Source organism: Denticeps clupeoides, chromosome 12, assembly GCF_900700375.1.
Source record: "Denticeps clupeoides chromosome 12, fDenClu1.1, whole genome shotgun sequence".
NCBI lineage: Eukaryota > Metazoa > Chordata > Actinopteri > Clupeiformes > Denticipitidae > Denticeps > Denticeps clupeoides.
Window position 1 is genome coordinate 15,572,258 of NC_041718.1, and position 21,463 is coordinate 15,593,720.

General features: G+C 43.4%; 1 protein-coding gene across 1 annotated transcript; it reads left to right on the forward strand.

The window, feature by feature from the left end:
* The first annotated feature begins 5,933 nt into the window (after positions 1–5,933).
* slc6a11b (solute carrier family 6 member 11b) lies at positions 5,934–20,955 on the forward strand. Its single transcript, XM_028998212.1, has 15 exons — positions 5,934–6,496; positions 6,789–7,022; positions 7,314–7,448; positions 7,539–7,679; positions 7,808–7,889; positions 8,547–8,679; positions 13,081–13,215; positions 15,499–15,602; positions 15,891–16,015; positions 16,578–16,690; positions 17,097–17,234; positions 17,548–17,650; positions 18,051–18,151; positions 18,460–18,630; positions 19,332–20,955. Exons 2-15 carry the CDS (start codon positions 6,803–6,805, stop codon positions 19,470–19,472), a joined length of 1,842 nt encoding a protein of 613 aa, XP_028854045.1. The 5' UTR covers positions 5,934–6,496; positions 6,789–6,802; the 3' UTR covers positions 19,473–20,955.
* Positions 20,956–21,463: the final 508 nt, after the last annotated feature.

Genomic DNA, 21,463 nt, shown 5'->3' on the forward strand with positions numbered 1-21,463 from the left:
GCACCAACCGGGAGGATGCAGCCATTATCAATCCCAAACAGGCTGTGGTATCACATTAGACCTCATGCCATGTTTCAATCGAGTCACAACAGTCCTGGTTCCGTTCATGGACCATTTCTTGCCATTGTCATGTCATTTTCTTCCCTTGCCTGCTTTGCCAAGTTCTTATCAGGTTTCTGAAAGGGTCGTTCTTAGGTACTACTGTCTTTCCAAGGAGATACTATCAGATGGCGGCCCTCAGTTCACGTCCTGGGTGTGGAGGACTTACATCCAGAGACAGGAGAGCCTAGACGACCCAGGTTATCCTCCCCTGCGCACTTCTTTCAAGTACACACTACTGTACACACTACTGTCTCATGTGTTTGCTTTCTCTAGTTTCTGGATATTTTATTCAATTTGTGGGCATCAGGGACCTGACCTGATACCATACTGAATGCTGACACTCCTTAGAATGAAAAAAAACTATTGAAATAGGAAGAACTTCCAAACTCCTCTCACATCAAGAGCACGACTCGCTAGTACATGTTTATGACCATTTTCTTCTTACAAAACTGATTGATAAAGTCACATTTGGTGGATCTTCAGACCTCGCCTGCTTCTCTGGCTAAATCCCAATATACCTCTCATGCAAATGAATAGGTTTTCACACATCGTGGGTTTCCAGAACGGCATTCAAGGCATTCAAAAAGCACAGAGTTCAGAGGTCTTTCATTATTGTTTTGGGGACTGGTGTAATAATGGAGGGAATGAAGCATGTTGAAACAGAGTGAAGGTCTAATAATGAGATTAACATGCATTTGAAAGTCAATGGCAACTAACCACACCATTAAAGGCATACTGTGATGTCACATCAGCGCCGGCTCCACCCCCCATGACACACCCCCTTCCCTTGAGTATTAGGGTTTATGTCTGTGTCTGTGTGTCATGTTTGTGCGTGGCCGCCAACTTCCTGGTAAGTCCTCATCCCGTAGTGTGCACTTGGCGTTATCCTCCTCTCATTTATGGGGTGTAGGTTCCTGATCACGTTCCCTCCCTAGGGCCCTGCGGCATGGATAAGGGTCCTCAAGGTGTGACGGGTGTCAGTAGCGGCCAGTCATGTCTAATCGTTCGCCTATTTAAGCCTGCACGATCTGGAGAGATGTTCCCCATGTGTGGTGTCTTCCCATCCATACTGGTTGTGCTCAATGTCAAAGTGTGTGTTCATGTGTGCCATAAAGGACTGCTGAAAAGTCCTCATAAGGTGCTGGACTTGTGACAGTGGACAAGCAGGCAGCAAATAAATAATTTTTTGTGAGTTTTTCGATAAATGGTGATGTTGACACAGTCCTGCTGAGCTTCATTGCTTCTTGTTTTGGGTCAGTGCTCCGGAACCGTAGAGGAATGGTACGGTGACCAGTGATTGGGGTTTTATTGAGTCATCTGGATAAACTACCAGGCATGTTCTAATGCATTCTTTTCCTAAATTATTTGCGGTAATAATTCCCACATTTTGGGTGAAATTCCTAGGCAACACAATGAAACCCAATACCAGTCATGATGTGTTGTGGATCCCTGTCTGTCGCTATTTCTGGCATTCAGCTATTTCAGGTATTCAAACGAGAATTGAAAAACTCATCACCAGATGACCCAATGTCTCAGTATATCTGTATGCAAATAAGTGACATCATCTCGTCTTCTCCCTACCATCTGTTCTCACCAGTAGGAAGTAAAATGAGCGCAAATTTTGGCCATTTTGAATAACTTTCCGAATAATTTAGTGAACCACGTTATAGTCCACTCGAAAAAAGGGATCTGTGTGCTTCCCATGGACTCATTTCAAACGCACTGCCCTCACCTTCACGTGTGAAAGCCTTCCTTTACTACGAGATATTGTGTGGTGATAGCTGTGGAAAATCATTGATGGATTAGCTGTGAGCAGAACCGAGCTCGCTGGGAGCTCAGTGTCACAGCCAGGAGGCTCATTCATTGCCCCCTGTTATTTATATGCCACATCGCTTCCCTCGCCTGGGGTTAAGGCTGGGTCAATATTTGGTCCCGGAAGCTTTACTGGGAGATTTGTTTTGACTCGGAGGCACTTTTATGTCACTTTTTCTTGTGCTCCCTTTCATCTGCTTCTTTTTCTGCTCTGCGTGGCACCCCCCCATGCCATCATTAATCTGCTCCCTTTACGTTATGATTTTCACTATGTTCTCCTCACCCCAGATCTCACTCATGATTTCGAACAATGGACGATTACGAGGGCTAGTTATTCTCTTCCTGTCCCTGGAACTAACATTGCCATAGAGACACACGGTCTGTTTGTATTGCTTAACCTTGTTTTCAACTTTGTGTCTTTACAGTCCGCCTTAAAGGGCCATTCTCAGCGCTTAGCGAGGGGCCATCTTTCATGCGTCAGCATCCACAGTGATATATGTACGTTTTGTCCTCCTCCTCCCATTCACAGGCACAATTACTTCGTTGGAGCAAAGAGCGACTTGTTTGACCTCCCCGGCGACATCCAAGGAGGGGGGGGTGGTCCCCTGGTCCCCGGGATGTCCAATTCAGATGTCCATGTCTCTCAGCTCTTCATCAGACTGGCTCAGGAGGAAATGCAGAGAGATATTACAGATGCAGATAAGTGTGCTTTTTTGAGCTTTCCGTTTTGTTTAAACGTCAAGGACACAGTAGAAAAAGAAAACTGAGTAGATCTCCATCCTGGCAACGATGGTACACTTATTTTCTGTGGTGCTGGAGGCTGTGTTGACACTCTTCACAGGTTGCATGCCCTGTGGAGGAGCAGCGTTTTAATATTCAGCATCTCGTACCAACACTCATGGCTCACTTGGCACATCTCACAATGCCTTGGCAGATCTCAGTCATTGGTGGGTGGTCTGTTTATGTGCTCTGCTGTGGCCCGCAGAGCTTTATGCACCATTCCCAGTTAGCAGAACATGGGCAGTGGTGTTTGAAGTGATTGAAGACTGTCCCTTGTCTGACTCAGTTGGATGTGCAGGTTGTGTGTTGAGCGTAGATGTTTCTCACAACAGCTTCTTTTGAAAGGAGCTCCTTGCTGTGCCACACAGTGCTGATCTGCTTTCCTAATTCACCAATAGTTCTACACAGTATTTAACATGATCCATAGAATCCCTATGGGGTTTCATTGTTTAAAACTTCCCACTAAATGTTTCTTACCAAAAAGAAATCTTGGCCAATCAACTGTCAGTAATTCCATGTAGTTAAGGCATTAATAAAATGTAGGTTATTAAAGTGGTGCTGAATGCTGAGGTGTTTGTGGACAATATAATGGATTGCAATTAGAGTCTGTGGATAGGAAGCAGAGTCATCTGCTTAGCCAACTACTTACCACGGCTATTTTGGGTCACAATGTCTGTCATCAGCCAGATGGACATGGTCATGCAGTGATGGTTGCAGGAAGGTAGACATATGGGTACCTTTCACTCCCAACAAGGGTCTTCTGGAGCAATACATCAACCAAATTGCCGCTCTGTTTACGGTTGTGTTTGTCTGCTTATGGAACAGGAATATGCAACAACTCTGTTCCAGAGTGTGGATATTTGTTAATTCTTCCAATCGGGTATAGAAAATAACTGTTCACGTTAACTACTAATTATGGTCCTTATATTTTTCAGTGGGGCACATTGGCTGGGAGGAGCTATAGACAGACCTTACCTGCGGAGTGAATGTTCTGCCTGTGGATCAGCTGGTTGTCAAAATCTCCATGGGATGTACCTTTGGTGTGTGTATAAGTATTGTTTGACTGATTAATTGATGTGACATACCTTTGGTGTGTGGCCATACAAGAACCATAACTGTGTCCATATTTTCCTTTCATATTCATACACATCAAACGATTTGTGATTTTTGAAGATCCTCACTCTACTCGGGTCTTAGTCTGATTTCCTTGGCTTCCAATAAGGACAGGCCAGTAGTCAACTGTTGATTTCACTGGAACTCTGGCCTTTTGATAACCATTAAGATAGAATAGAAGCAACAGCTAATGTTGCTGGATCTTGATTACTGCACCAGTAGAAGCACTACAATTGAACAAAACAATCAACCTCAACATTCTACTGACCCTTAGTTCAAGATCAAGATTATTCAAATTCAATTCAAATAAAATGTCTTTTTCTGTTATGTAACATCACTCTAAGTAAAGACTTTAGGACAGAGAAACACTCTTATTTACTTCTTTCTGGCTGCAGCATGGTGTGAGAAAGGGAAAAAAGGGCCAGTATCCTAGCAACATTTCCATCCGGTCTAGACTCACACAGTTCCACAGAAATGGGGGGGGGGGGGAGGTAAAGGGGGGGGGGGGGGGGGGGGGGGGGGGGGAAGGTAAAACCCGAGCAGGGGGCTTTTTATTTTATATATAAAAAAATAACTCATTGAAATATATCACTAACCCCAAATACTCAAATCCAGGTTTGGGCATGGAACCTTTTCATAATGTCACGTAATGCAGCATGTTTGGCATTTACCAGAGAACACCAAGATTGGCAAATTCACCACTGGCGCCCTGTGCTCTTCACAGATGAAAGCAGGTTCACACCGAGCACACGTGAGCACATCTTCCTGCATGACCAGTTTGGCAGTGGGTCAGTAATAGTGTTGCGTGGCAAATCTCTTGGGAGCCGCACAGCCCTCCATGTGCTCGCCAGAGGTTGCCTGACTGCCATTAGTTACTAAGATGAGATCCTCAGACCTCTTGTGAGACCATATGCTGGCCCTGGGTTCCTCCTATTGAGAGACATTGCTAGAACTCATGTTGCTGGAGTGTGTCAGCAGGTCCTGCAAGATGAAGACATTGATGCTATGGACTGGCCACCTGTTCCCCAGACCTAAATCCAATTGAGCACATCTGGGACATCATGTCTCACCATCCTCCAACGCCATGTTGCACCACAGACTGTCCAGGAGTTGGCGGATGCTTAAGTACAGGTCTGGGAGGAGATCCCTCAGGAGATCATTCGTCACCTCATCAGGAGCATGACCAGGCATATGGGAGGCCACACACACTACTGAACCTCATTTTGACCGGTTTTAAGGATCAGCCTGTTGTGTGTTTTTCCACTTTAATTTTGAGTGTGAGTCCAGACCTCCATGGGCTGATAAATTTGATTTCCATCGTTAATCTTTGTGTGATTTTGTTGTCAGCACATTCAACTATTTAAAGTATTTAATAAGAATGTTTTATTCATTAAGCTCTAGGACGTCTTATTTTTGTATATCCCGGGTGTCACTGTAACAAGATAATGAATGATATTAATGTCACCGGTCAGTGGTCATAATGTTGTAGCTGAGTATTTTATGCCACTATGAAGGAACCCGGCCACAACAGGTTCGTAGTTGTATTTTGTGGAATGGTTCTCCTTTGATACTTTGCATGAGTACTTATGGTACTGAGTTGTACTGAAGACAGCAGTGACAGTCTGCCAGCGTCCTTGGTGGCCGAGCTTTTTATGCAGGACCCTGCTCCTTCTCCTGCTTTTTTTCCTTTAAATGACAGCTGACCCTTAATTGAGGGGGTATAGAGACTGGGTCACTCTTTTCCATGGTTTTAGATGGGCTGTGTGTGGGTATTGGGGGGGGGTGGCATACAGCTGATTCTGCCCAGTAGAAACTGCATCGGTGAAGTGTGAAAGAAATCAGAGAAACTGCATCCGTGAATGTGACTCTTTTTCATTATTATCAGCCGTTGTTACAGGCCTGCCGTGGCACACCGATTAGCCTCACCAAACATGTTACCATAAAGCGTGGCAGTTACATCACATTTACATTCATTTACATTTATCAGACGGCCTTATCCAGAGCGACTTACAGCCAGTAGTTACAGGGACAGTCCCCCCTGGAGACACTCGGGGTTAAGTGTCTTGCTCAGGGACAGGATGGTAGTAAGTGGGATTTGAACCTGGGTCTTCTGGTTCATGGGCGAGTGTGTTACTCACTAGGCTACTACCACCCCAGTTGAAGTGAGTTAAAGTGTGGCAGATACAATGATGACCTAACACGACCTGTGAAACAGTAACTTTTATTAAAACATTTACTACGACGTTTCGCGTCACCAAGGTGTCCACATTCCCAGAGGTCAAGGCGTCATTCACATACACACACACACACACACACACACACACACACACCGTCGGCTGTCCCAGTGCAACAGTCACCTGTGGAAAGATCCTGTTAACAGTGGCACAGGTCAGGGGACACACGCGCAGCCCCGTGCGTCCGTTGCGCGCCGGTGACCCCCCGTCCGCGGCTCTGATGCTCCGCCGCCCGGGTGCAGTGACCACATGGCTCGATTCCAATGAGAGAGGCGTTCTGGGATCAGGTCGCCGAGTCTGAGGTGCGGCGACACTCGCGAGCTGTCCTGCGCGCCGGGTACCAGACAGGCTTCTCCGCGGCCGCGTCCCAGCGCCCCGACCCTCCATCCGCGTGTGTCCCTCTCCCCCCCTTCCCCTCCCTTCTTCTCGTCGCGCCACCGCACCGACCTGCACTGGTGAGTCTTCTCAACTTCGCCTTTTTTTTTTTTAAAACCAGAGGTGCCTCGGGGGTGTTACGCGGTACCCCTATTTAATTCACCCCGGGCTTGACGCGCTTTATGCCTCCTGTCCCAAACTCAGCTGTTGCTTTTTAACCCCGGAGCGTTGGCTTGATTTAAAAAAAAAATCATTCCTTTCTTTCATTTCTTTCTTCCTTTCGTTCTTTGATCCTACAAAGTAAAAGCTGATGCACTTTGCAGTTGTTTAAATCCGCCCGCGGCACACGGAGCTCCGATCGATTTCTTTCAGGCTGTTGGAGCGTCATGACAGGCGAAAAAACGAGTCCCATTATAAATGGCAAGACGGAGGACGCCGTGGACGCCGAGGCTTCGAACCCGGGCGCAGCGCGCGGCAACGACAAGAAAGTGAACGAGCGCGGCCAGTGGAACAATAAGATCGAGTTCGTGCTGTCCGTGGCGGGGGAGATTATCGGACTTGGCAACGTGTGGAGGTTCCCATACCTCTGTTACAAGAATGGAGGAGGTAAGGACATCTCATCTTCCCTACCACCACCACCACCATCATCATCATCATCATACAGCGTGTCCTCTGAACTTGTTCAGTGACAGAATCTCACACTCTGGAGAGAAATGGACTTTATTTACTGACCATCTGTTTCAACTGTTATTCCCCACAGCCACATCCTGGTACACGTTTATTCATTTTACATGAACATTAACGCAGCACCCAGCCCATCTTTGAAATGGCAGAACCTTCTGGCATTTCTCTCTCACGTGTATTGCTCAGAGACCACAGACATCTTCTGTTTGGCAGGGGCTTTCCTGGTGCCATATGTCATCTTCTTTGTCTGCTGTGGGATCCCCGTGTTCTTCCTCGAGACGGCACTGGGACAGTTCACCAGCGAAGGAGGGATCACGTGTTGGCGGAAAGTGTGCCCGCTCTTTGAGGGTGAAGTTACGATTTGGTCCATTCAGATTAACGCCTCAGCCAAATTGCCGCTTTAATTACTGCTTTGTTAATACATTGATTGACTTTTAGGCATTGGATACGCCACACAGGTCATCGAAGCCCATCTCAACGTTTATTATGTGGTCATCCTGGCCTGGGCAATCTTCTACCTGTTCAACTGCTTTACGACGGAGCTGCCGTGGGCATCTTGCGGGCATGAGTGGAACACAGGTTGGCATTAATGAGGCATGTCATTAGGGGCTAATAAATTAGTCATGGTGTTATCGATTCCCAGCCGAATGAACGTTAATGCACTGTAGACGAACGCTGGAGCTGACTTGGTTGTGTCTGCTCTGCAGAGAACTGCATGGAGTTTCAGAACCCGAACAGCTCCAATATTTCCAACCCGTACGCCACGTCTCCTGTGATGGAATTTTGGGAGTGAGTATGAAAGGCCAACGGGAATCAGCGAGGTTTAGCCCCCTCGCCGAGTTCGGCGGGTTCGGCGGGCTGAAGTTATCAAACGCCAATGGCGACGGTGGAGGAGACGGAGAACCCGAACATTCCCAGCGATGCACCGCCGCTCGGAACAAACCGTTAACCTTTTTTCTCCGATAATTTGTCATCCCTTTTACGCCTCTGTTGTCAACAAGCACCGAAAGGGCACTGGCACAGCTAGAAATGGTATGGCACAAATTTGGCGCCAGCTGACTGGCCTCCCCATTCAGACTCGCTGTACCCCTGCCAGCGGAGGGCAGCGAGGACCCGGCGAGGCTGCGGCAGTTCGGCAGCTCTGACTCAGTGTGAGACTCCGACTGGCCGACACTGGGAAGGTCCTGAGCCGTCACTGTCAAAGAGCTGAAAGCCTGTAGGTTCCTTCCATAGGGCGGTTGCCCAGGAGCCTGTCAGAAATGATGAATGGTGCTGGTTATGGTGACTTTGACGGACGAAGCGTTGTCCCAGTGCCATTGTAGATGAGCCCTACTTCAACTGAGAATTTTATTCACGTTTCCTGTCTGATGGCCGTCTTGTGTGTCTTTTGAACATGTCCTTGGGCTGGACGCATGCTGATTTGAAAAATGCATTTCCCCCTGACAGGCGGCGGGTTCTGAAAATATCCAGTGGTATTGAGCATGTTGGGAAGCTGCGCTGGGAACTGGCACTGTGTCTGCTGGTGGCATGGATCATTTGCTACTTCTGCATATGGAAAGGGCCCAAGTCTACTGGCAAGGTAACTGGATGCCGCTGCTTCTCATTAGTTAACTGTGTGTGCAGACAAAACACGTACTAAATAATAACTTGCACAGAAACATAACCACTTTACAAATGAAAAAGAACTAGATCATACTTATAGCTCTTTTTTTAAAAATTATTAAAAACCATCAAAATGCTTAAAAATGCTTTGGCCATGCTGGGTGCTGGCTGCAACGCCCGTTGGGTTTAAATCTCAGAATCCAGTCGATTGCTGGCTGATCCATTCCAGATACCTTTTGAGCTTAGTCGTGCTGGCAGACTGGTACAGACACAGTGCTGATCTTCGCAAGAGTGACCGCCCCTCGTCTTTTACTTTTATTGTTTGTAAAATTATTGGTTCAGTTCAGTGTGCACAAAAAATATGAATATGTTCAATTAACGCAGTTTTCAGGCACAACACTGAAAATATGTGCACAAACATGATCACCATTTTTTTGGAGGTGCTGTTATCACTTCTGACATTACTTATATAATGTCACAAAAACATAAAAATGCTAGGAAATATGGACCATCTGCAGCACATAGTCTATGTGCTTGAAGGATCAGCCATACTGACGGTCTCACTGGATAACTGAAATAATCGAACAAGTTGTCCATGTGCAAAAAAAAGATCAATAAAAGGAAACAGTTGAGGCCATGAATGAAACCGAATGTGCCAGCATTAAATTCACACCCTGCCCCCTTCCCCAGAGAGCAGAGAGAAAACACCCGGAATTATTCCAGATCACCAAATCTGGCCTTCCTCTCGCCACCTTTGCCTTGCACCCGGAATCGGCCCGCATCTGAGGGGTCGCCGTGCAACCGCCGGGCTGCAGAACTCCGCTTCTTGCCTTCTTCTGGATGCTTTTCTTTCTGCTGCCTTTAAGAAAGTCTAACAGATTCAATGAGCCATAAAGAAAGGCGAGAGAAAGGAAGAGGGATGTGTGGGGAAAAATAAATGGGCCCACATTGTACAGGTCCAGGAAAAAAGGACCTCGGCACTGATGCCTATATCTCCTGAAGTGGCTTTTGTTTGGACATGAAGTAACAGGAAAGAATGCTCCTTCATGGCAAGGCTTCAACCGACAGTCCAAGATTGATTTCAGCATTCACTGGGCGAAAGTAGAGCGTTCATGAGGAGCATGCAGAGAGCTTCCTCTTGATTTGCCTGCTTCTATTTTCAGTGGAATTAGTCCTAGAGAGTGAGTTTTTTAAAAAAAATTTTAACCACCGTACAGGTCTGACCATAATGCACAATGGCTAAGCTGTTTTTGCTCCCCAGTTAAACCGGCGCATGAAATTATAATGCTTTACTGCAAATTTCAGCAGCCGAGAAGCAGCAGGACACCAGGGTCCTACGCTGGCAACTTGGTGGGAGTGAAAGTGAAGTCCTACGCTTTATGATTTATTTAAGCGAAAACCCACTCACGTGCATCTCAGAGCCAGGCTGTGACTCAGCTTGCCAAAGTGACCCATACGCTCTCGTCTCTTATTTCACTAATTAATCACGGTACAACATTTTCTGTAGGCGAGCTCTCCAATATTCACACCAGAGGCTACACTCGGACTAAAGGGTATTTATTTCCCAATTTACGCTGGATTCTGTCTGTTGCATTCACTTCCTACTGGTGGCATCGCTTGTCATATTTATGCAGTGAGTGTCAGTACAAGGAGAACAGATTTTAAATCGGAAGTAATACAACACGTTTTCACTTTTAATACTGAACTAAAACTCCCTCCAAACCACACTGGTCTCGATCTAATACCCGGTGTTTGGGTTAAAAAACAAGTACCAAATCCTTAGGCAAAAACATCTTGGCTCAAAGTCATCGTACTTGATTTTACAAATATATAATAAGTGAAAGTGAAGTGAAGTGATTGTCACTGTGATACACAGGAGCACAGCACACTGTGCACACAGTGAAATTTGTCCTTTGCATTTAACCCATCACCCTTGGTGAGCAGTGGTCAGCCATGACAGGCGCCCAGGGAGCAGTGTGTGGGGACGGTGTTTTGCTCAGTGGCACCTCAGTGGCACCTTGGCGGATTGGGATTTGAACCGGCAACCTTCTGGTTACGGGGCCACTTCCTTAACCGCTACGCCACCACTGCCCCAATCCAATCGAATTTAGCTAATATATTGAAAATGTTTCAGTTACATTTGTTTTCTTGTCATTTTTGAGAATGCAGTAAATTTTTTGATATGCTACATATGCTACAGGCCAGAGGTTTGGGGCAAACCATCAGACAAATACTGTAGTATACTGCACTCTCAAAACATTTACTGCATTCTCAAAAATTACAAGAAAACAAATGTAACTGAAACGTTTTCAATATATTAGCTAAATTCGATTGGATGTTGAACAAGGCAGATCAGTTATGTATTCATTGCATAACATTCACTTTGCATGCTTGACAAGGTGCCAGGAAGGATTGGACTAAAGTCATTGCTGGAAAGCATAGTTGTTTTTAGTTTTAGTCTAGTCTTTGCGTCAAACTGTCATTTTATTTTTTATCTTAGTCACTTCCATATTCATTTTAGTCTAGTCAAGTTTCAGTTAACTAAAAGTCTGAGCATTTTAGTCCTATTTTAGTCATAATTATCCATGACTGTCTTAGTCAATGATTAGTCAATTGTTTTTTTGTCTCTTTTTAGTAATGCAAATCTGTTTAACCTAGTCAGTATAGTACAAGTACCTAGTAGAATGGCCCAACCCATTTCAAACCAGGTTATCTCAGTGTTATATTGTTGATATCTTACAGACTCAAGAATATGCTACTTCCATTCCCGTGGCCACATGTCTCCCCGTTTTTTTTCAACCACACATTCTGCATACTTTTTATTGTAAAGAAAGTGTGTCCAAATGTCACCCTTCCTCCCCCATCCAGCAGCTAACCCACCACCAGAATCCTAAAATCTAAATTATGCCCCAAAGGGAATTGAATAAGTGGAGTCTTCAATGTGGCCAGATGGGAGACACAGGAAACAGAAATACTCCAGTAATAATGCGACAAAGAAATAATGTCTTGACTCGTTATCATCAATGAAAATTTCGAGAAATTTTAGTCTAATTTTTATTTTATAAACAACATTTAGTCTTGTCTTTTTGTCAACTATATTACATGATTTATTTTGTTATAGTTATTGTCACATGACCAGAATTTACATTGCATTTTTTTTTTAACAAAAAGCACTACTGGAAAGCACACATTCACTGAAGGTCTGCAGCATTGTAACTGTAACTTTAAAAAATACATTAACTTGGATGTATATGGTACAGTAGAGTGACCTTGGTCAGACACAAGACATTAGAAGTAATTGCAAGGTGTTTTGCTGCACATTTTCCCACACTGCCAGCACAACTCACTAGGGCTCCTCATGCATGGAAACCGGGCTGAACACTTCTTTTTCCTTGTGCCTGCCTGGTCTTGTTTGGATGCCAGGGAGAGGGGGACCTATCGTGCCCCCCAAGGTTGGTTTTGTTCCTGCATTTGAAAGCGCCTTAAAATGTTGAGCAGATTTCTGAGAATCATGAATAGCCTCACGCTAAAGTGGAAGAGGTGCCAGGGCTGGGACTTGTAAATTGTGCAAGATTTGGGACCTCAGCTCTGTGATGCATGGACCACTCTGGATGGTATGCATGGTATGGGGGGGTGCAATTCTTCCTAGATCCTGCATGTGAAGGCGCTGTGCTGAATGCAGCTAGGAACATCATGTTGACAACTCATAACTTAAGAAGCATCCTTGAGAGTGTTATTTTGTGCCTGAATTTTTTTCCTTTCACAGCTTGCGGGTGGGTGCACACTGAGTGCTTCTTCCTGCAGAAAACCTCTGGCTCTCAACCTCTTCCTTCCTCCACAGAATTAGTCTTTCAATCTGCTCTCAATTAGGCTTTTCATAAAAGAACCTGCTTACTTGGCGTTGCCTAAGAACATTTCTTAACCCCTTCCCTCCTCCTCTAGAACTAAGGCCTCCACTCACGCGTGTGTTCTCACGTCCTTAAACATGCTGAGGTTCTTTGTGGGACGGTTGGAGAACAGTTTAAAAAGGCATCCATTATCCATGTGTCAGTGAGCTCGATCATTAATATACAAATGGTGGTCAAAGCAGCCTTCATCAGGTCATATTGTTCACCTTTGTCACATATCTCTGTTGCATGTTGGTAGAAGCTTGCACAAAGGTTTTATTGTTGCATATATTTTGCAATAAATTAGAACAGTCGCTATATCGATACATGACGTGGTAGGTAATCTATATATCTAAAAAGTCCTAGGTTTGAATATATTGTCCCTTTAATTACTGAGGTGATGAATGTATTGTATAATGATGAATAAGTATTGATGCCATTAAAATGATAGTGTAAGTGTCATAATAAAGTAACTACTTCTCCATCTTCAGGTGGTGTATGTCACAGCTACGTTCCCCTACTTCATGCTGGTGATCTTACTCATACGGGGCATAACACTACCTGGAGCCGCTGACGGGATTAAATTCTACCTTTATCCGGACATGTCACGTTTGTCTGACCCTCAGGTGAGGCAGTTCCATCTCTCACCCTCACCTTTCTACCATTTTCTCCTCATGTAAATGAGTGCATGCGCCATGCTGAGGAGCATGCAGTCGTGCAGGAATGGCTCAGCTATGAACATCCTGTCTGGCTTTTGTGCAGCCAAGTGTTTTGGGTTTAAACACACGGAGGGTAAAGAGGATCAGGCGAGTCGGCCATTGTTAGAGGTGGGAAATTGTAATCCCTGTGCAACAAGATGCAGCGGTCCTCCCTATGATGAATAGAGTACCTGACCTGACCTGGAGAAAGCAGACGTCTGAGGTTGCTAGGCAACCACCAGCGACTGAATGCCACCAGTCCTGGTGTGATATTTAGCCACCTGAGTGCATGACCAAATATATCGTAAGGAAAATTAAAAGACTTTTAGGGGGGAAAAGAAAATTATTGTTGCTTTCAGTGTCAGATAATGAGATTCATGAGTGTGCACTTTGTGGTGCCATGGTAACCTGCACTTGTGTCAAGTCTTTGTACATTTATGCTGTCCCTGATGGCCCTCAGTGGACTCTTAGCATTGAGCAGCAGCCCTCGCACCCAAAGATCCAGCTCCACTGATCCCTTATGATAGGTGCCCAGATTGAAGTGTTTTGGACGCTCTCCCTCTTAGTAGATTTGGTTCTTGCCCCCTTGGATTTGCACAAAAATGTTATTCAGTGTTGCTGGTCTGATATACATGTAATGGGACACATCCAGAGATGGCCAATAGTTTGCCTTTCCTCCTTATCATCTGAGGGCGGGGCCTGCTGTGTGGGAGAGGCTCTGACTCCGGGCCCTAATTAGCTTTCAGGAGAACAACGAGGGGTCTATTTGCGCTGTCTGTGCTAGCCGTCCTCTCCACATGCTGTTCTTTCATGACACCGGGTCCTTCAGGTCAGCAAGCTGTCCAAGACACCATCAATAAGTGTCAGATGCCTCTAGTTTGGTGTAAACAGTTCCTAACTCACCACCTTTCCAAAACAGTCAGGAAATCACTTTTTAAATAAGGGTTGCATGAGAACGCTGGTTGGGAAAGGTGGGCATTAAAGGCCGAGCTGGATTGTCTCACATGTAACATTCACTTCTGTAGCCCCAACATCACTAAACAGTCCAAGGTAGCCACGACACCAGTGGGAAATCTTGCATATTTCAAAGCACTAGGGCCAATCAGAAGAAAGAATAATAATAATTAAAAAACCAACGCCAGCAGTAGCCATGTGTGAACCAAAGAGGACATCAATGAACATCCACAGAGAAAGGTTGTTCTTGGATGGAAGCTGGTTTGTGTTTGTGAGGTCAGTTGGGTTTCCTTGGTAACTCCTTGGGGGCAGCAAATAGTGAGTTGTCAATTGTTTTTGTGCTAAATTAGATTAGTGGCTCAATAGTTAAGTGGGAAGCTCAGTGAGAGCCATCTGAAATTGAAGCAATTGATAATATTATTATATAGTATCATATATTTAAAAGTCTGGATTTGCAATTTTTTTTATGTGCTATGGTGGCGTTAGTGAATTACATTTTTACAAAAATGTCTGATGTCTCATTGATTTGGTGACTTAAAACACCCAGGCATAGTGTTCACAAAGTCAGATTCACTAGTTCACTAGTTTAATTTAGAATTCATGAATGACAGTTCTGATAATCTATCAGTTTGGCAGTGGGTATAACAGAGATTTCATTTGTGATGTCCCCTTTGTGGTGTCATTGAAAAGCAGGGAAACATGCCAATGAATCAGACAACCACAAAGTCACAAAAAGTCTATAAGGTAACAGCTACCACAAAGTCTTAACCCTGAGTGTCTCCAGGGGGACTGTCCCTGTAACTACTGATTGTTAAGTCACGTCTGATAAAGGCTGTAAATGGTATTGAGATGGGATGAATTGCCTTGAACTGATTTAAATCATCAGTTCATTTCTATAAAAGACTTTACTTGATTTAGTATATAAGTTAGTGTAAAACTGAATGCTTGAAACTAATCTGATGTCATGGTCAGTAGACAAAGTGACCAATCAGAGGAACAGATGCGGTTCGGATACACATTCATGCGTGTGAGGGCCCTGACACTCAAAAAATGCAATTGCAGAGAGGCAGTCAATAAACAGGGGAATTTCACACAGGTCATTATAAGAATTTCAAGAAATGCTCATCTTTTTAACTAATTTCATTCAAAAGGATAGCTTGGCGATTCTTGTTGCTGATTGAATATTTTGCATGGGTCTGCTCCCTATAGCAATGCTTTTGCTGAACTAAATTCTTAGTGTTTTTCCCACCATCACAGGTCTGGGTGGATGCCGGAACACAGATCTTCTTCTCTTACGCGATCTGTTTGGGTTGCCTCACTGCCTTAGGCAGCTACAACAGCTATCATAACAACTGCTATAGGTAATACTTTATGCAGCTTGCATTTACACTTAGTATCGGCACAAAATATTTCTGTTTAGATGGCCTTCATAACTGTAGACATTTGCCCTTGTGTGTTACAGTCACACATATGCTCACATATTTGAGATGCTTTAGATTTAGTCAGTCATATGGAAGTGGAATGATATGCACTGTGCCCCAGATTACTATTCACAGTTGTTAGTTAACACACCTCAATATATAAAAAAGATAAATAAGGCCAAATGCCTAAAGGAAAAAAAAGACATCCTGGTTCTTTCTCTGCACCAGGGACTGCATCATGCTGTGCTGCTTGAACAGTGGTACGAGTTTTGTCGCAGGCTTTGCCATCTTCTCTGTGCTCGGGTTTATGGCCTACGAGCAGAACGTGCCGATTGAAATGGTGGCAGAATCAGGTGAGTACTGCTGAAAGGTTGTTACGTAATGGCTTGACTCCACACAGATGCTATCTTATGGTATGACTTATTCAACGTAAAGTCAACCTGAATGATTTATGACATTTGTAGGCAAATGGAAAAGGACAGACTCCGTAAGAAAAGGCAATGAGACTGAATCCTGTTCCACTGTTCTTTTTGTCAGTTGAGAAGGAAATAATTATTGTTATTTCCATGATAACATGATATAAATTCACTTCAGGCACAGACTTAAGCTAAGATAAAATAAATCTTTATTGTCATTGTCACTTCTAAAGGAACACGGAAAATGAATGTGCATATAGTTAAAAATAAGACAACCTTAAATAACAAACAATAAAAACAGTAGTAAACATAATATCTACAAATTACACTGGTAAAAAATATAAGTACAAAAAACTCCATGGCAAAAACTTAACAATGTCTAACTGTAATAATAGCAGTTGAGTCTTTTTTGCATTATGTGCATTAAGTCTAGTTTACTGTCTTTTACTGATGGACGTTGCACAGTGTTTATCTCATGTTTGCATAATGTTTCTTCCAGGACCTGGCTTGGCTTTCATTGCCTACCCCAAAGCTGTGACCATGATGCCCTGGGCTCCGCTGTGGGCGTGTCTCTTCTTCATGATGCTCATATTTTTGGGCCTGGACAGCCAGGTAATGAATTTTAATTCATTAGGTTGAATTTGCTTTTGTGCAAATTCATGACCAGTTACATGATATTTACCTATTGGTCATCCACAGATTATTATCTGTTTTCTGATGCTGCTGTTTGGATTTAACTGTGGTTAAAATGGTTCTGTCATCTCATCTGAGATATCTTTTTCAGGTCTTGGTTAAACACTCCTTTCTAAATGTTTGAATGAAATGTTTTGCTTATTAGATTAATTTTTTAAATATTTATTTATATTCCAGCTATTTCATTAATAAGCTAAATAGATACAAAAATCTCAGTACATCCATATTTTTAGCATTTGCCAAGGTTTGGGTTTTGATAAAATCATAATACCTCCTCATTGCCTCCTCATGACCCAAGTGTGATGTCTGTTCTTTCTTCTACCAGTTTGTTTGTGTAGAGAGTCTGGTGACGGCCGTGGTGGACATGTATCCCAAGACCTTCCGGGTGGGCTACCGCCGAGAGCTGCTCATCTTAGGCATGTCGGTGGTTTCCTTCTTGGTTGGGCTTGTCATGTTGACAGAGGTAAGATTTTGGCTCTCGGGCTCCTCCGGCTTCATTCATCAGCCATTAAAGGTCATGACTCTGTGTTGCACCCTGAACCAGGCTGGCTGCTCACCCAAATGAGCTTCTGACACGTGGTCTTGTTCTCTCGTTTCTCACTGCAAAAACACAGCAGTTTACGTCTGCTGCATTTTGTGACCTGATCGTTCGCCCACATTGATTATGTCACCTCTGATATTAGGGCACTGATGCTTTTACACTTTTTTTTACATTTTACATTTTCTGCCGAGGTAAACATCCCCACTGACCCACGTCTGTCTGCCTGCTTCATCAGGGCGGCATGTATGTGTTCCAGTTATTTGACTATTACGCGGCCAGCGGAATGTGTCTGCTGTTTGTGGCCATCTTTGAATCCATCTGCATAGGATGGATCTACGGTAAGGACCTACGGATCGATTGTTAGTCTGCTCTTTATTCAGGTCTGACACCACTTCAACCCAGACAGGCAGTGAGTCTGTGCTGAATGGGTGCTTCCTCTTCCATCACCATACACTGTATTCTGAAAAATGTATTATTGTACTTACTACGCCCCCTGCTGGTGTTCAGCTCTTGGTACATATTTAAAATTAAGCACCTGCCATAAATGCATAGCATTATGTACTAGTAATGAAGTAGTAATGGAGCATAGCATAGACCATGGCATTACAGTCTTATTATTGCATGTAATTTAGGTTATATATTAAGGTATTTTACTGTTATGGTGAGATTTACCATAATACCTGTCATAATAGTGTTACAGTTAATGTTTTACAGTGCTTTTTGTGATATTTTCCACAGGAAGTGACAGATTTTACCAGAATATTGAAGACATGATTGGATACAAGCCCATCTTTTTCATTAAATGGTGCTGGAAGATTCTTACTCCAGGAATATGTACAGTGAGTTATTTTGTCCTTCATTGTTTGATGTTATTTTTTAAAAATTCTATGGGCCGCACGGTGGCACAGTGCTTCGCGTAGCAGCCTCACACCTCCAAGACTGTGAGTCTGAATCGCATCTCCAGATTGTTGTGTGCAGAGTTTTCATGCCCTTCCCGTGTTGGGACGGGTTTCCACAAGTTTGAGTGTGTTAGTGAATGGTGTGTGCACCCTGCAGTGATCTAGCACCCAACCCTGGCTTAGTCCCCAGACTGTGGCCATTATGGATAGTGAGTCCCTTTCTCTTTTTATCTCTCTGTTTCTATCAGGGGATCTTCTTGTTCTATCTGATCAAGTACAAACCTCTGAAGTACAACAATGTTTACACATACCCAGACTGGGGCTATGGCATCGGCTGGACGATGGCCCTCTCCTCCATGGTCTGCATTCCCCTGGGCATTGTCGTGAAGATCTGGAAGACAGAGGGAACCCTTTCTGAGGTCAGGATCAGAAACTCTGGTCATCTGCCAGTTTCCTTGTTTCATTTGATGTTGTTTTTGGTATTGTGTTATTCCAGCTCTGTGGCTTCTTCATTCCCTTTTGACTCACCTTTGACAACATTTTTCAGAATATTAAGGACAGTGTAATGACAGCTGACACAACCAAGTTAGCCTCTAAATTGCCTTCAAAGAGTCAATGACAGTCAAAGAAGACACCTGGAGAAGGAAAAACCCTGTCTCTAGATGTCAAATTGTGTATGTGTGCGTGTGTCCTTCTAAATTCTGTTTTGTGTCCTTGAACAATCTTAATTAAATTTAAGTGAATTTATTTATTTTATAGGAATCATTTTGCTTATATTTACATTTACAATTACCACATTTTATCAGAGGCCCTTATCCATAGTGACAGGGACAGTCAGTCTTGAGACACTCAGGGTTACCATGGTAGTAAGTGGGGTTTGAACCTGTTACACTCTAGGCTACTACCACCCCAATGTGTTAATTAATAATAATTAATTTTAAAAAATTAATAAATAAAAAAAGTGACTTCATTCAACTTCACCCAAAGTTGACACCATATAGTACACTATGTATGCAAAGTGGACTATCAGAAATTAGTTTAAGACATTACTCCTCACTGGACATACAGAACTGGAGTCACAGAACATGTAAGCTAATTGTCAAATACCTGCATTTTTCAGAGAATTAAAAAGCTGATGACCCCTCATCCAGGCCTCAAGATGAGGCGAAGGCCTGGCGCCGGCAAGAGTCCCTACGCTGTCAACGACTGTGATTCCAAATCCAAGATCTCAACCATCACAGAAAAAGAGACCCACTTTTGAACACAGACACACACACACACACACACACACCTCCATCACTACCAATTCAACAATAGAAACCAGAAAGAAAGCAGACATGTTGATTTGATGTTAAGTTTTATTTTCTTTGATGTTTGCGAGAAGGACACAGAGAAATCTATGATCACATGATATTATAGTCCTGCTCCTTTTGCACAAACGTAATTAACACATTAATTCCATGTGGTTAACAACGTGCTTTTGTATCCTCAGTGTATCAATATATAAATCTAGACTGTTAAAATATTGAATCTGTGAATATTTGTGAGTAGCAGTGCTGACCATATCGTTTTAGAAGGGGACCTGTGTAAAAAGGCTGAAAAACGTTTTAATCGTATTCCTCTTTCTTTTATTTTTCTTTGTCTCTCCTTGTGTGCATGTGAGTGTGTGTTTTCTTTGCATGTCTCTTACATTAGACATGTTTCTAATTTGGTGATCGTTCACTTCACACCATTCCAAACTGGGATCCATGAATGTGGCTCATTTCAGTCCAAGACAGGGTCTGTCCTCTCTACAGTCTGGGTCCAGGAGATCCAGTAGAAAGCCAGATATAGCCCTGCAGCCCATCTACTTCCACTCTGTGCTTCCTCGACAGTCGTATGTAAGCTGTGTTGCTTCTTGGGGTGTAAATGTCCTGCAGTATCTGTAGTTTTGAAGATAAGTAGCTGGAGATTGTCATAGTTCTGATTCCTCACACCTCAGCAGAATCTCACTTCTGGGACGTTTGCGTCTTGTGGCATTTTAATGTCTGTGATGTGAGCACATGAAAAGGTTTATGAGCTGAGATCCTGTTAGATTTGTTTCTGGAGTGAAGCATCAACCCCTTCACTCTCACCTTAACCTTGTCAAGTCTTATATATATCTCCAAATTTCAGAACATTTCTTTTATTGACTCTCTTTCTCACACAACCACACACACACCTATACATTCTTGTGTACACACAGCCATGTATGGTTTGAAAGTGAAAGTGAAGGTGAAGTGATTATCATTGTGATGCGCAGCACAGCACACGGTGACACAACGAAATCTGTCTTCTGCTTTTAACCATCACCCTTAGTGAGCAGTGGGCAGCCATGACAGGCGCACTTCAGTGGCACCTTGGCGGATCAGGAATAATTTGTTAAATTAATTAGTTAAATTAGCAGCAAATTCTTTGAAACACTGAAATAGTTGAGGATATGAATCCTTCTTTTGGAATGGTCTATTTTTACCCTGCTACCATCATGTCAAGTTTGTGCAGGTAAATGTTTTAATAGTCCGTTAACATTTGGTCATGTATATTTTTCCCTTTTTTTTTCGAAATTATTCTTTGGGATAAAAGTTTTTTTTTTTTTATATGTCATACAACAATATGATATGATATTTTAGGAGTATAATTGAATTTGTATGTAAGGTTTACACTGATTTTGGGATTCACAGGACATTCTGCTTACCAATTTTTAAAAATAAATATTAAAATGGAAACACTTCTCATTGTTTTTATTTGATAGAGAATGTTTAGATGTTTCTAGGTTTTTAAGGTTGTTCATTAAAGTTTTTGAACAAGTTCATCTCATCACTGGCCTACCGAACTTGTGAATTTTAGCAGGGGTCACCTTTGACCTCCAGGCAGAGAAGACTGATTGGCCCAGTCACAGTGGCAAAGACCCAGGCAAAGCTGGTGGTGCTGTCCCAAAAAAAATGTACCCGGGCCGCTACGAAATGCCTGCAGCCCAGATTCACTCTTTTGCTATTTTTAGATGAAAGCGAATGAAGATTTATGCACATGCCACGCCCACTCACGCTCAATGGCAGCGGTGTTTACCCTCGGCAACACAATTATGCCAAATGCGCAGAAAACCAGTCGGAACATTTGGCAATGACCAGCGCTGGGTGGCATATGTTGCCTGTAGACAGTGTGAGGGATAAATCATATTATGCAAATGAGACAAATTCAGTTCTCTTAATACACATTTTAACACTAATACTCATT